Raw genomic sequence first — 13,491 nt, forward strand, 5'->3', positions numbered from 1 at the left:
CACAGAGAGAGAGAGAGAATGAGATGCTGTACAGCCCAACAAATATTTTATGAAGATTTTAAGAGGATGACAAATAACACGAGTTTTGACTTGAGTTTGGCCCCAGGCATCAACAGTAACTTAATGCATTTTTCAATGAGATCAGCAGCCTAAGTCATTAGCTGGATGTATAAATGCAGCCTGCAAGCTACATCTGTTGAAACCGTAATGTTATTTAAAAAAATATTTTACAACTTATTTAAAAGAAAAGATTAGTCACAATACAAAGCTTGCTCTTCTACATTCCCTACTTCTGGAAACCGTTACTACAGTATTTGCTTTGGGCTGGGCTGTCATCACTGAACGTGATCTGAGAGCGGTGACCGAGGAACCATATAAGGTGCAACCGGAAACAGAAAAAAACATCGAATTCCATGGCAATTTACCTAAAGAACCTCTACACGAGGCTGCCTTTCACCATCGTTGACTGAACAGTGTTGTCCACGAGTTATATTAATCTAGAGAACGAGTCGTGCACCACCGAAGTTGCACAAGTTGTGTGTTGCCTCTTGCCAGTTGTAATGTCAGTCGGTGCCACACAGTGCTGCTAATGATTGCACAACATTAGCTAGCACCATCAGAGACTCTTGCTGGCAATATCAGTGGAGGAATCAGTATGGATGCGCTCTTGGTGTTCCTACTGCTGCTGGTCCCACTCTTGCTATGGACCAGCAGCACTTTTGTTTTTTATTTTAAAAAGTGTTTCTACGTGGCCTATATGATGATTTTGGCTGCGATTGCGATTCTGCTTAGTATTCTGAAAAGCGGCGGCAGGGACATCGAAAACATGAGGTAAGTTCCAGGTTGTACAACAACGCGAGCCGTGCATTGCTAGCTAACGTTTGCTCATGGGAATGGAAGATGGCTACAGTAGCTATATAGCTCGCCAAAGACTGAAATAATGCAACCATAACATCACTATTTGTTTCTACTTTCAGGAAAAGTATTTGCAGATATTTTCACCTATTCGTTGTTGCATTTTGTAACGGACTGCGAGATGGCTATCCAGCGGTTGGTAAGAAGGCTAGCGAGCTAGCTCCAATGCATTGCCAGATGTTTGGGACTTTCTGTACGGTATCATGCGGCTAATGCTAGGTAGTTTGCTAACGTTGTCGTTACATATGGCATTCAGACATGGCCTCAGGGCCCGACATTTTCGTGGCTGGAAACCAGGTCCAAACATGTATCCAACAGGCATGTTTTTTTTTGCACAGATTTAAACCAACAACTGCAAAAAATGGCACTTTAATCCATGCATTGTTGTCATCGATTTTGTGTCTCAAGTCTAAACAGGACCAAGGCAAGATGTTTTATTTGATCAGTTGGTTTAATGTGATTGGACACGGTGTATTCGGAATGTATTCAGACCCCTTGACTTTTTCAAAATGTTGTTACGTTATGGCCTTATTCAAAAATAGATGATCGTTTTTCACCCCTCATCAATCAACAAACAATACCCCATAATGACAAAGCAAAAACAGACATTTAGACGATTTTACACATTTATTTCAGTTCGTCAAATGTCTTCAATTGACTTATATCCTTATATGAAATAACTCAGTAAAATATTTGAAATGGTTGAGTTTGACATATTTGTCAGGTGTAAATCGCAATTCAAATCGCAATTGCAACATTTTGTTCAATATCGTCCAGCCCTATGTGGCTGTGGAATTGCAAATAAAATTTGTAAGTCGCTCTGGATAAGAGCGTCTGCTAAATGACTTAAATGTAAATGTAAATGTAAAAATGTATGAAGTTGAATTTAATAGCAATCAGAATGGAGAAATACCCATTGAAATCACTTGGAATGTATGTGTTGCCACCAAACGGTCACGCACTACTCCTAAAGAGAATTTCGATTCTAAAATACAGTTAAACACTACCTTACTGTAAAAAAATAGGTTTTTTAAATGCCGTGATATATTTCGGCCATATCGTCCGGCCATATCTTATGCAGATAAGATTTTTGCGGGGGGCGCACGTAGACTCCAGGGGGTTATTAATATCGAATTATTACTGTGCATGTAAAAGTACTCAATGAGTAACGTTACAAGGGGTACCAGGTATTATATCGATGTGCCGGGGTACGAGGTATTTGAGGTAGATACTGTATGTACATGACTAGGAATAAAGTGACAGTAACCAGTAGCAGCAGTGTAAGTGGAACACTGGTCTATGCAGAATGTTTGGGTAGCTATTTGGTTAACTACTTAACTATTTAGCAGTCTAATAGCTTGGGGGTAGAAGCTGTTTTAGGATCCTGTTGGTTCCAGACATGGAGCATCGGTACCTGAAAGATTAGTGGAATCTGTGGGTAGCTGGACAGGTAGAATGACTGACAGTGAAGGTGAACAGGTGGTCACGTGTCAGGTGACAGAGGAATGGATGAGACTGAGGAAGGAATTCCTTTAACCATAAAGTGGTATATTTACTGAGTAGTCTGTGCTGCATCACAAAGGAAACAAATAACATGTATCCAATCAAATTCATAATCAAAGATCAAATCAGATCATTCATTATTAACATAAGTTAGGGAGTTCAACAGTTCAGTTCATTAAGTCAATAGTAATCATCCGCGAGTCATTTAGGCTCGTAACTATTCATCATAAATCATGAAAGAATACAAACGGTGAATGGTTATACAATCTATAATCCCCATTATCAAAGTCAATCAGTTAGCAAACAATGACGTTTCTCATTTCACTCTTTCAATTGTCTTCATGTGTACATATAATTGATTTCAATACACATGAACCATATCGATTGCATAATTGGCCTATGAGGATCCGTAGGGCCGTGATCATTGACAATTCACATTACACAATATGTTTGAAGCTGCGCTCCAAGCTGCGCTCCAAGCCGCGCTCCGCGGTAATAACTATTAACAGTAACTGAATGGCCCACTCTCCCGATCGCCACAGATAATTCAGATGAAAGGTAAGAGTCGGTGGACTTATGTGGATTCATGGAGGCACAGAACTTCTGGATCAGATGGAGTTAAGGAAGAGAAAGCAGCGAGATCAGGCGATGGCAATTTCCTCCTTTTATGGAGTTGAGATCTGTCGGACATTTCCACCTGACCTAATTAAAGCGCCCCTGGCCCAGCTGAGTAAATGGCAATGAATTACTGCCGTGCAGTAGCAGAGACCACCGTGTATGACTAGGGTGGCTGGAGTCTTTGTCCATTTTTAGGGCCTTTCTCTGACACTGCCTGGTATAGAGGTCCTGGATGGCAGGGAGCTTGGCCCAGGGATGTACTGGCTTGTGTGCACTACCCTCTGTGGATCCTTGCGGTCAGATGCCATGCAGTTGTGATACCAAGCGGAGATGCAGCCCGTCAACATGCTGTCATTGAAGCAGCTGTAGAACTTTTTGATCTAGAATGATGGTATTGATGTGAGCCTGGAGCAGCCTTTAAAAACATTTAATGGCTACAGATGTGAGTGTTAAGGGGCCATAGTCATTTAGACAGTCCCTGTGCCCAAGAATGCAAACGTCAGTCAACTGGTCTGCAGGCCAGAGGGATTGGGACATATTTTACTGTGGCTAGTGAGACGACATGGCCGGTTGGACACAATAAGAGAGGAGTTGGGGGTCAGATAGTCTCTCCCTTTCAGAGTCATGTTACCGGCTGGTTGTAACTTATCTCTTCCGAAAGGTACCCTAGAAATCAATGTATGTCTTCCCCAGCCTTGTGCTGCCTGTTGTCCTTTATGTTAGTGATAACACAACTGGCAGACTGACTTGGCTCAGGTTCAGTGCTCTTGGAATAACAGAACTGTTTCACAGCCAGGTGTGCAGACCAGAAGTATTGGCTGTGGTGTCATGTTGCACCTGGCAGTATTCTCTTAACCCAAAGGTTTTCTGCAGCTGGACCATTTTCACAGTCGCCAACAAGTGTGTGTGTGTTTTTTGCATGTGTGTGAGAGACAGAGAGATTGAGTGTGTGAGGGAGCGTGTGGGGAGAAGTGGAAGATGGAGATCCAGACACACAGTGACACAGACCGAGAGGGGGCAGGCCGTATTAGAAAGAGTTGACTGATTCAACACGGAAGGATAGCACAGCCTGTCACGGTCATCTACCCTCAAATTGCTAGTGGGAACTAGAGGTCGACCGATTATGATTTTTCAACGCCGATGCCGATTATTGGAGGACCAAAAAAAGCCACTACCGATTAATCGGATGATTTAAAAAAAATACAAAATAATAATAATATAATTTACATTTATTTGTAATAATGACAATTACAACAATACTGAATGAACACTTTTAACTTAATATAATACATCACTAAAATCAATTTAGCCTCAAATAAAAATTGAAACATGTTAAATTTGGTTTAAATAATGAAAAAACAAAGTGTTGTAAAAGTGCAATATGTGCTATGTAAGAACGTTTAAGTTCCTTACTCAGAACATATGAAAGCTGGTGGTTGCTTTTAACATGAGTCTTCAATATTCCCGGGTAAGAAGTTTTAGGTTGACTAGTTCTCTCTCTACCATTTGTATTTGACTATTGGATGTTCTTATAGGAACTTTAGTATTGCCAGTGTCACAGTATAGCTTCCGTCCCTCTCCTCGCTCTTACCTGGGCTCGAACCAGGAACACAACAGCCACCCTCGAAGCAGCGTTACCCATCGCTCTACAAAAGTCTCAGAGCGAGTGACTTTTGAAACGCTATCAGCGCGCACCCCGCTAACTAGCTAGCCATTTCACATCGGTTACACCAGCCTAATCTCGGGAGTTGATAGGCTTGAAGTCATAAACAGCGCAGTGCTTGAAGCACAGCGACGAGCTGCTGGCAAAACACACAAGTGCTGTTTGAATGAATGCTTATGAGCCTGCTGCTGCCTACCATCGCTCAGTCAGACTGCTCTATCAAATCATAGACTTAGTTATAACATAATAACACACAGAAATATGAGCCTTAGGTCATTAATATGGTCGAATCCGGAAACTATCATCTCGAAAACAAGACGTTTATTCTTTCAGTGAAATACGGAACCGTTCCGTATTTTATCTAAGGGGTGGCATCCATAAGTCTAAATATTCCTGTTACATTGCACAACATTCAATGTTATGTCATAATTACGTAAAATTCTGGCAAATTAGGCGGCCTAAACTGTTGCATATACTGACTCTGCGTGCAATGAACGCAAGAGAAGTGACAATTTCACCTGGTTAATATTGCCTGCTGACCTGGATTTCTTTTAGCTAAATATGCAGGTTTAAAAATATATACTTCTGTGTATTGACTTTAAGAAAGGCATTGATGTTTATCGTTAGGTACACATTGGAGCAATGATACGCACCGCATCAATTATATGCAACGCAGGACACACTAGGTAACTACACATGGTTGATATTACTAGTTTAACTAGTGATTATGATTGATTGATTGTTTTTTATAAGTTTAATGCAAGCTAGAAACTTACCTTGGCTTACTGTATTCGCGTAACAGGCAGGCTCCTCGTGAAGTGCAAAGGATGGTGGTTAACTAATGTGGCAAGATTGAATCCCCCGAGCTGACAAGGTAAATCTGTCGTTCTGCCCCTGAACGAGGCAGTTAACCCATTGTTCCTAGGCAGTCATTGAAAATAAGAATGTGTTCTTAACTGACTTGCCTCGTTAAATAAAGATTTAAATAAATAAATACAAATTTAAATCAGTGTCCAAAATACCGATTTCCGATCGTTATGAAAACTTTAAATCGGCCCCAATTAATCGGCCATTCCGATGAATCAGTCGACCTCTCGTGGGAACTGGGACTCTTGATCCTCGCTCACTCTGTGTGAATGACCATAGTTTACAGCCCCAGGTCAAACACCCACTCAATGCTTAGTGTCTTTGAAAGCCTTATAGGTTGGCCATGTTTTCCTGCCAAACTAGTGCCGGTGTGTTGAGCATTATCACATGGCAAAAGGCATTTTTAGCAATTATTCTAGAATGGGAGACTGTTTTTGTAGAGTCATTTTATTCTCAACCAAGACAGCGAAGGCACTGTCTACATCCCTATAGGAATGTTGCTACAAGATTCCAACCTGAATTGTCACACAGAGTTTTGGGATGGAAACAAATGAGGTTTAGACACTGCTCAAGGGGAATGGCTTATTATCAGTGCTAGTGAACCATGATGTGCTATGTAGTGTATTGCAGTGTGCTGTCAACTCTTTCTTTTTTTCTCTGGGTTATGTCAACTGTCTCGGACTGCTTAGACTGGAACTTTGGCACGTTTATCTGTTGAAACTGGAACAATACTTTGGGATAGAATTGAGGTCCCCCTGACCTTGCTCAATTAATATTTAATTAAAACGCTTTGTGAAACACTTACACGGTAGACTTTTGTTGAAGATACTGTTGGCTTTGCTCGTTTTGAAATAGTTAAAAACGAGGGTTAAAATGTGTCTTTTAGAGAGCAGTCATGCAATGGCATTCAGGAGGAAACTGACAACCTAAACATGATCATTAGAGGATAACCGTTGTGATATGTCAGTTGTTGACATTGCGGTTGCAACTGAATTTAAGGCAATTGTCTTCCTCTTTACGACTGTGCTGTAGTCTAATAAGAATAGCAGCTTGCTTGTCGATAGAGGCCTTGTGCAAAAGCATGCGTGATTGTGCAAGATTGGACGGTTTTATCGTCGTGATAGTGTTTTTATTCTGGTTTGAAGATCATATTTTGACATGCAGATCCAGTCTCATTGCATTCTACTCTACACACTCATTCTTGTGACTTGAGCAGTGTTGATCGTATTCTAAACCCACACAGGGAGGGGCCAGTGGAGAATAAAAGGACAGTATGCTGAATGCTAGACTGGAGTAAACAGAACCACACACCTCTTCATCCTTTAGGGACAGAGGCTGTAGTCTTCCAGTAATGAAGGACATCTGTTAGAGAGCATGCTCTGCTAGCCTTGTGTCCCGGACAGATCTGGGGGTTTATGTTATGGCTGCCTTGCCCTCCTCTCTTCAGCATGATTGTTATTGCTTTCCTGACAGAGAGCCTCAGCTTACCTTAAACTAAGATACATAGTCAGTAATGAGAAACCGACATCTCAGGCCGGTCTACTTTGTGTAAAACTAAATAGCATTAGGGTAGAATTAGACATAACATTGTGTTTATGATTAAATACCATTGCCTATCCCCCTCCCCCCCTTAAAATATTTAGATGCACTATTGTAAAGTGGCTGTTCCACTGGATGTCATAAGGTGAATGCACCAATTTGTAAGTCGCTCTGGATAAGAGCGTCTGCTAAATGACTTAAATGTAAATGTAAATGTAGTACAGGCTATCGTTATTCATATGTTACGTAGGATAGGCTATTTTATAACTGACCCCAACTCTAAGAGAACGATTTCTTTCCACTTATTATGGTTGTAAGAACAAGAACAGCAGACCAGTCTAACCATGCTATTGTATGTGATGGTGAGTCTAACCATGCTATTGTATGTGATGGTGAGTCTAACCATGCTATTGTATGTGATGGTGAGTCTAACCATGCTATTGTATGTGATGGTGAGTCTAACCATGCTATTGTATGTGATGGTGAGTCTAACCATGCTATTGTATGTGATGGTGAGTCTAACCATGCTATTGTATGTGATGGTGAGTCTAACCATGCTATTGTATGTGATGGTGAGTCTAACCATGCTATTGTATGTGATGGTGAGTCTAACCATGCTATTGTATGTGATGGTGAGTCTAACCATGCTATTGTATGTGATGGTGAGTCTAACCATGCTATTGTATGTGATGGTGAGTCTAACCATGCTATTGTATGTGATGGTGAGTCTAACCATGCTATTGTATGTGATGGTCAGGGTTTCCATTAGCTGGCAATCGCTGGCTTTTGGCTGAAAATTTTAATCAAATTAGAAGGCGATTGGAAATAAAACTGTTGCTGGCCAAAATGACTGGGGGGGAAAAAATGTATTTCATATTATGAGGCATGTCTTTCCTTGCTTCAAAGTAGCCTATAGGCAGAATCTGACCATGGAGGCAATGATTTCATAGACTTCATAGGCAGTGAGTGAGTTTCAAGTTTGGGGAAGCTCATAATTTATCCTACCATTTTCTACCGTTCTGTGTGCCAATTATGATTTTCATATGTACATTTAAGTCGAACAGTTTCATTTCACTAACGTTTTCGTTTCTCAATCATTTTCACGTGGTTAATCATAAAAATCTGAATTAAATCGATAAGTCAACTAATGCGAGATCACCAGCCTCTGCCATATGGACACATTGATACACCGTGATCCATTGGCGGCTAAAGAAATGAGCGCATGGAACTCATTGTCCATAGGTCAATAAGGCAGTAGACCTATAACTTCCACTGCTCTTTCACACTGAGGATTGGTGATTATCCATGGGGAGATTGTTGGAAAGTTTTTTCAAATAGCATAATGTGAAGAACTTTACTTTTAATATACACTACATAGCAAAAGTATGTGGACACTTACTCATCAAACAATCTCATTCTGAAGTCATTGTAATTAATATGGAGTTGGTCCCCCCCCCCCCTGCTGCTATAACAATCTCCACTCTTCTGGGAATGCTTTCCACTAGATGGAACATTGCTGCGAGCCAGGCGATTAGGCCTGGCTCGCAGTCGGCGTTCCACTCCATCCCAAAGGTTTTCGATGGGGTTAAAATTGAGGCTCTGTGCAGGCCAGTCAAGTTCTTCCACAGCGATCTCAACAAACCATTTCTGTAATGACCCCGCTTTGTGCACAGTGACATTGTCATGCTGAAACAGGAAAGGGCCTTCCCCAAACTGTTGCCTCAAAGTTGTAACCACAGAATCATCTAGAATGCCATTGTATGTTAAGATTTCCCTTCACTGGAACTAAGGGGGGCCCGAACCATGAAAAACAGCCCCAGACCATTATTCTTCCTCCACCAAACTACAGTTGGCACTAAGCATTTGGGCAGATGGCGTTCTCCTGTCATCCGCCAAACCCAAATTTGTCCATCAGACTGACAGATGGTGAAGCGTGATTCAGTACTCCAGGGAACACATTTCCACTGCTCCAGAGTCTAATGGTGGCGAGCTTTACACCACTGCAGCCGACGCTTGGCTTTGCGCATGGTGATCTTAGGCTTGTGTGCGGCTGTTCGGCCATGGAAACCCATATTATGAAGCTCCCGACGAACAGTTCTTGTGCTGACGTTGCTTCCAGAGGCAGTCTATAGTGAGTGCACTCGGCAGTCTTATTCTGTGGCCTACCACTTTGCGGCTGAGCCGTTGTTGCTCCTGGATGTTTCCATTTACAGTTGACCGGGGCAGCTCTAGCAATGCAGACATTTTACGAACTGACTTGCTGGAAAGGTGGCATCCTATGACGGTGCCATGTTGAAAGTCACTGAACTCTTCAGAATGGGCCATTCTACTGCCAATGTTTGTCTATGGGGACTGCTCGACTGTGCTCGATTTTATACACCTGTCAGCAACGGGTGTGGGCTGAAATAGCCAAATTCACTAATTTCAAGGGATGTTCACATACACTACATATACACATTTTGTGTAACAGCCTACTCATTATGATTAGGAGGTAATCAGTCTGCTCACCTGGTGATCACGGACTGAGCAGAACTGATGCTCACGGACTGAGCAGAACTGATGCTCACGGACTGAGCAGAACTGATGCTCACGGACTGAGCAGAACTGATGCTCACGGACTGAGCAGAACTGATGCTCACGGACTGAGCAGAACTGATGCTCACGGACTGAGCAGAACTGGTGCTCACGGACTGAGCAGAACTGGCGCTCACGGACTGAGCAGAACTGGCGCTCACGGACTGAGCAGAACTGGCGCTCACGGACTGAGCAGAACTGGCGCTCACGGACTGAGCAGAACTGGCGCTCACGGACTGAGCAGAACTGGCGCTCACGGACTGAGCAGAACTGGCGCTCACGGACTGAGCAGAACTGGCGCTCACGGACTGAGCAGAACTGGCGCTCACGGACTGAGCAGAACTGGCGCTCACGGACTGAGCAGAACTGGCGATCACGGACTGAGCAGAACTGACGATCACGGACTGAGCAGAACTGACGCTCACGGACTGAGCAGAACTGATGCTCTGAAACTCTGCCGTTAATGTCTTTGTTTTGTTTCTAGTCACACCGTTTGACACTGAAATGGTTTTCAAATAAAGATTGAATTGATTGTTGTTCCTTTCTTGGTTTCCAGGGTGATCCGTGCTTTGGTTCGTCACGTGAAGTACTTCCTGGGTCTGAGGTTTGACGTGAGCGGCTTGGAACACCTGCAAACAGAGGGACCCTACGTCATCATCTCCAATCACCAGAGCTCCCTGGACGTACTGGGTAGGAGACACACACAGATGGATGAACGGACCGACACACTCACAGATGCACACTTACGCGTGCACACACACACTTTTGAGTAGGATCGAGGCATTTCCCTGGTCTCTGAGTCTCTTCCCTCTTGTATTGAATGCAAACACTGGGTTTCTCCCTTCTCACTAACTCCCACCTTACCCTCCATAGCTCACTTCCTAAGGGAATCTTCTAGTAATGGTTTGAGTGCTGCAAGTCACAGAGCACTCTATTTTGAGAGAGGAGGATAGTGGGGATTGATACGCATGGTTTCAGTGGGCGAAGACTGACAACTGTCAGTTGGAATAGCGTCACACAAGCTCCGATCACTACCATGGCTGTCTAAGTCTAAACCCAACACCGACTGTGTATCCTCACTCTAGGGCTAGACAGCACTATTTTAAGATGGTGTATTTTGTAAATAATGTGGTTACATTAGAGAAAGGCATGGATCAATATAAACTGCATTATGCTTGGCACCAGAGGATTGTGCAGCACTAGTCTTAATTAGTGCCATGAGGCTGACTGGCTGAATTTAGTTATTGAATGCAGAATGTGTTATGCATTTTCACATCGAAATTGATCATCTTTGGTATCCCCTCATGGGAGATTTTGTTATCATTCTAAAGGTCTTTGAATGATGTCTATTCAGAGAGTTGGTCAGGAGAGGAATTCTTAGTATGTCTCCTACTGGATGCTCATATGGCCTAGGTTGTGTTCCTTGTGTGTCACATTGATTTAAGTGTGTGTGGGGGGGGGTTCACTTTAACAACTAGCTGGCGGAGTCAGTGTGTATGTGTCTTGGTGGTGACTGAGTGATATGAGCTGGCTGCAAGTCAGGAGACTGACTACACGCTAGGAGACTGACAGCAGGAATGCAAGGGAGGGAGGGAGCGAGCATGTGTGAGGGAGAAGGTGATTGTGTCTGACAGCGGGAGGGAAAGAAGGAGTGTGTGACAGTGAGGGAGAAGGAGAGAGGTGCTTCATTAGAGCTGATAACACACCGCAGGAGGTTGATGGCTGATCTAGGGTCGGAGTTACCATACCAACCTCCCATAACAGATAATCTACTGAACTACTGCTCCACCTGCTGATCCCAATCCTCATGAACAACCCCGACCTTCTGTCCCTAGCTTCGCACCCAATGAACAACCTGGCTTACTGTCCCTAGCTTCCCTCCTCATGAACAACCCCGGCCTTCTGTCCCTAGCTTCCCTCCTCATGAACAACCCCGGCCTTCTGTCCCTAGCTTCCCTCCTCATGAACAACCCCGGCCTTCTGTCCCTAGCTTTTCTCTCTGCTCCTGGCCTCAAAGAGCACTTTGTTGGGACAACTCGGTTGACAGGACACCAAAACAAACAACCATCCAGACACATGCCAGCGATATAGATCAGACTCGCTCAAATGATCAATACACTACTGATGACATTGACTACAGACAACTCTCTAGGGCTCACCCTATTTAGTCGACTGGTTGGTGGATAGGCTGTTGGACCGATAACTGTTTTTAGTCGGGCAGTTAAAATGATTACATTTTGATTGACACCTGTCTCAGTGGACTAATCCATAGTGTAGGCCACGGGGATGGCTCACCAGTAGTATAGTTACCATTAATTCCCATAATTTCTAAGTACAATGTTTGTTTGGTTACCGGAACTTCTGTTAACCTCTCTGCGCACCGAACCCATTAGCCAGATTAAATTCGACAACATACGGTGATCGCTACATAAATAGTCATATTAAACATTCATGTAAATACAAGTGTCTCCCATGGTTCGAAAGCCTAGAATCTTGCTAATCCAACTGCGTTGTCAGATTTAAAAAAATATATTTATTGTGAAAGAATACGCTGCGATTATGAGCACAGACCCCCATATCAAACGACTTATTCAGCCAGCGCTTGCGTAACAAAATCACAGATTGCATTGAAATAAATCATTTACCTTTTGAAGATCTTGCTCTGGTTGCAATCCCAAGGCTCATTGTTACACAATGAATGGTCTTTTGTTCGGTTAAATCCATTTTTTTTATAGCCTAACACAAAACATTTTGTGAAAGCTTATCTCGTTGAATTTCGTGTCATTCAATTTTCGACGTAACATCCAACGTAAAATAGACTTTCCCTGACTTTATCCAGTCATGTTTGGTTTCCTTGCAATCAACTGTTTGTTTGTAAGTAACACAACCAAACCTGATGGGTCATTTTGCGGGACGTATTGACCCGGAAAAAACGATTGGAAGACAACAAGTGACGAGCCCATTGTGCACCAATTATATGACCACTGTCTCGTTGATTGACTGTCTTTTAATGACCACTGATCGTCTTGAAATCTAGCTGGGTAGATAGCCAATGAGCAGAGGTAAACGGCAATATCCCATGATTCTTTGTTGTAAAACAAACCTTTCCATTGAACGCTGGCGTAAGGACCGTTCTTTCACCATTGCCAATTCAACCGTGAAGGAGCAAAGCTTATTACGCACAGCAGTATTTCGGTGACTTGCATCTTCAGCTGTTTATTTATCCAATATCATGGTCGAATAAGTCAAGGAAAGCTAATTCTAAGACTAGATATATATGAATGTACAAACAATTTTAGAGGAAATTCATCGTGAAAGTGAGACAGATCTGCTTTTTGAAGACTCCATTTTGAAGACTGAAACTGGGGCATATTTTTTGAACGGAGAGGACATTGTTTTGGACTGGTAAGTTGCTTTCATGCTAATGCCGTTGTTTGAAATTAATATAAAATATTATTTGTTTTTTACGTTTTATTTGCAATATATAAAGATGTAATGAAATGGTAAAGGTAAAATGGTAAAGTACACGTTAGCTAGTCATTGTGAGTGTCTGTTTGTATGAGAATGACCTGTGTGTGTGTGTGTGTGTGTGTGTGTGTGTGTGTGTAAAATATATATACACACACATACTGCTCAAAAAAATAAAGGGAACACTAAAATGACATCCTAGATCTGAATGAATAAAATATTCTTATTAAATACTTTTTTCTTTACATAGTTGAATGTGCTGACAACAAAATCACAAAAAAATCAATGGAGGTCTGGATTTGGAGTCACACTCAAAATTAAAGTGGAAAACCACACTACAGGCG

General features: G+C 42.5%; 1 protein-coding gene across 2 annotated transcripts in view; it reads left to right on the forward strand.

Annotated features, from left to right (window-relative positions):
• Positions 1-386: 386 nt before the first annotated feature.
• LOC124049156 (1-acyl-sn-glycerol-3-phosphate acyltransferase alpha-like) overlaps positions 387-13,491 on the forward strand; it is a 33,586-nt gene continuing 20,481 nt past the window's right edge. For both annotated transcript variants that reach the window (XM_046370531.1, XM_046370532.1), the window contains exons 1-2: positions 387-831; positions 10,236-10,369. In XM_046370531.1, coding sequence (XP_046226487.1) covers positions 656-831; positions 10,236-10,369 — 310 coding nt within the window. In that variant the 5' untranslated portion in view covers positions 387-655. The remainder of the gene's footprint in view (positions 832-10,235; positions 10,370-13,491) is intronic.

Source organism: Oncorhynchus gorbuscha, linkage group LG11 (genome assembly GCF_021184085.1).
Source record: "Oncorhynchus gorbuscha isolate QuinsamMale2020 ecotype Even-year linkage group LG11, OgorEven_v1.0, whole genome shotgun sequence".
NCBI lineage: Eukaryota > Metazoa > Chordata > Actinopteri > Salmoniformes > Salmonidae > Oncorhynchus > Oncorhynchus gorbuscha.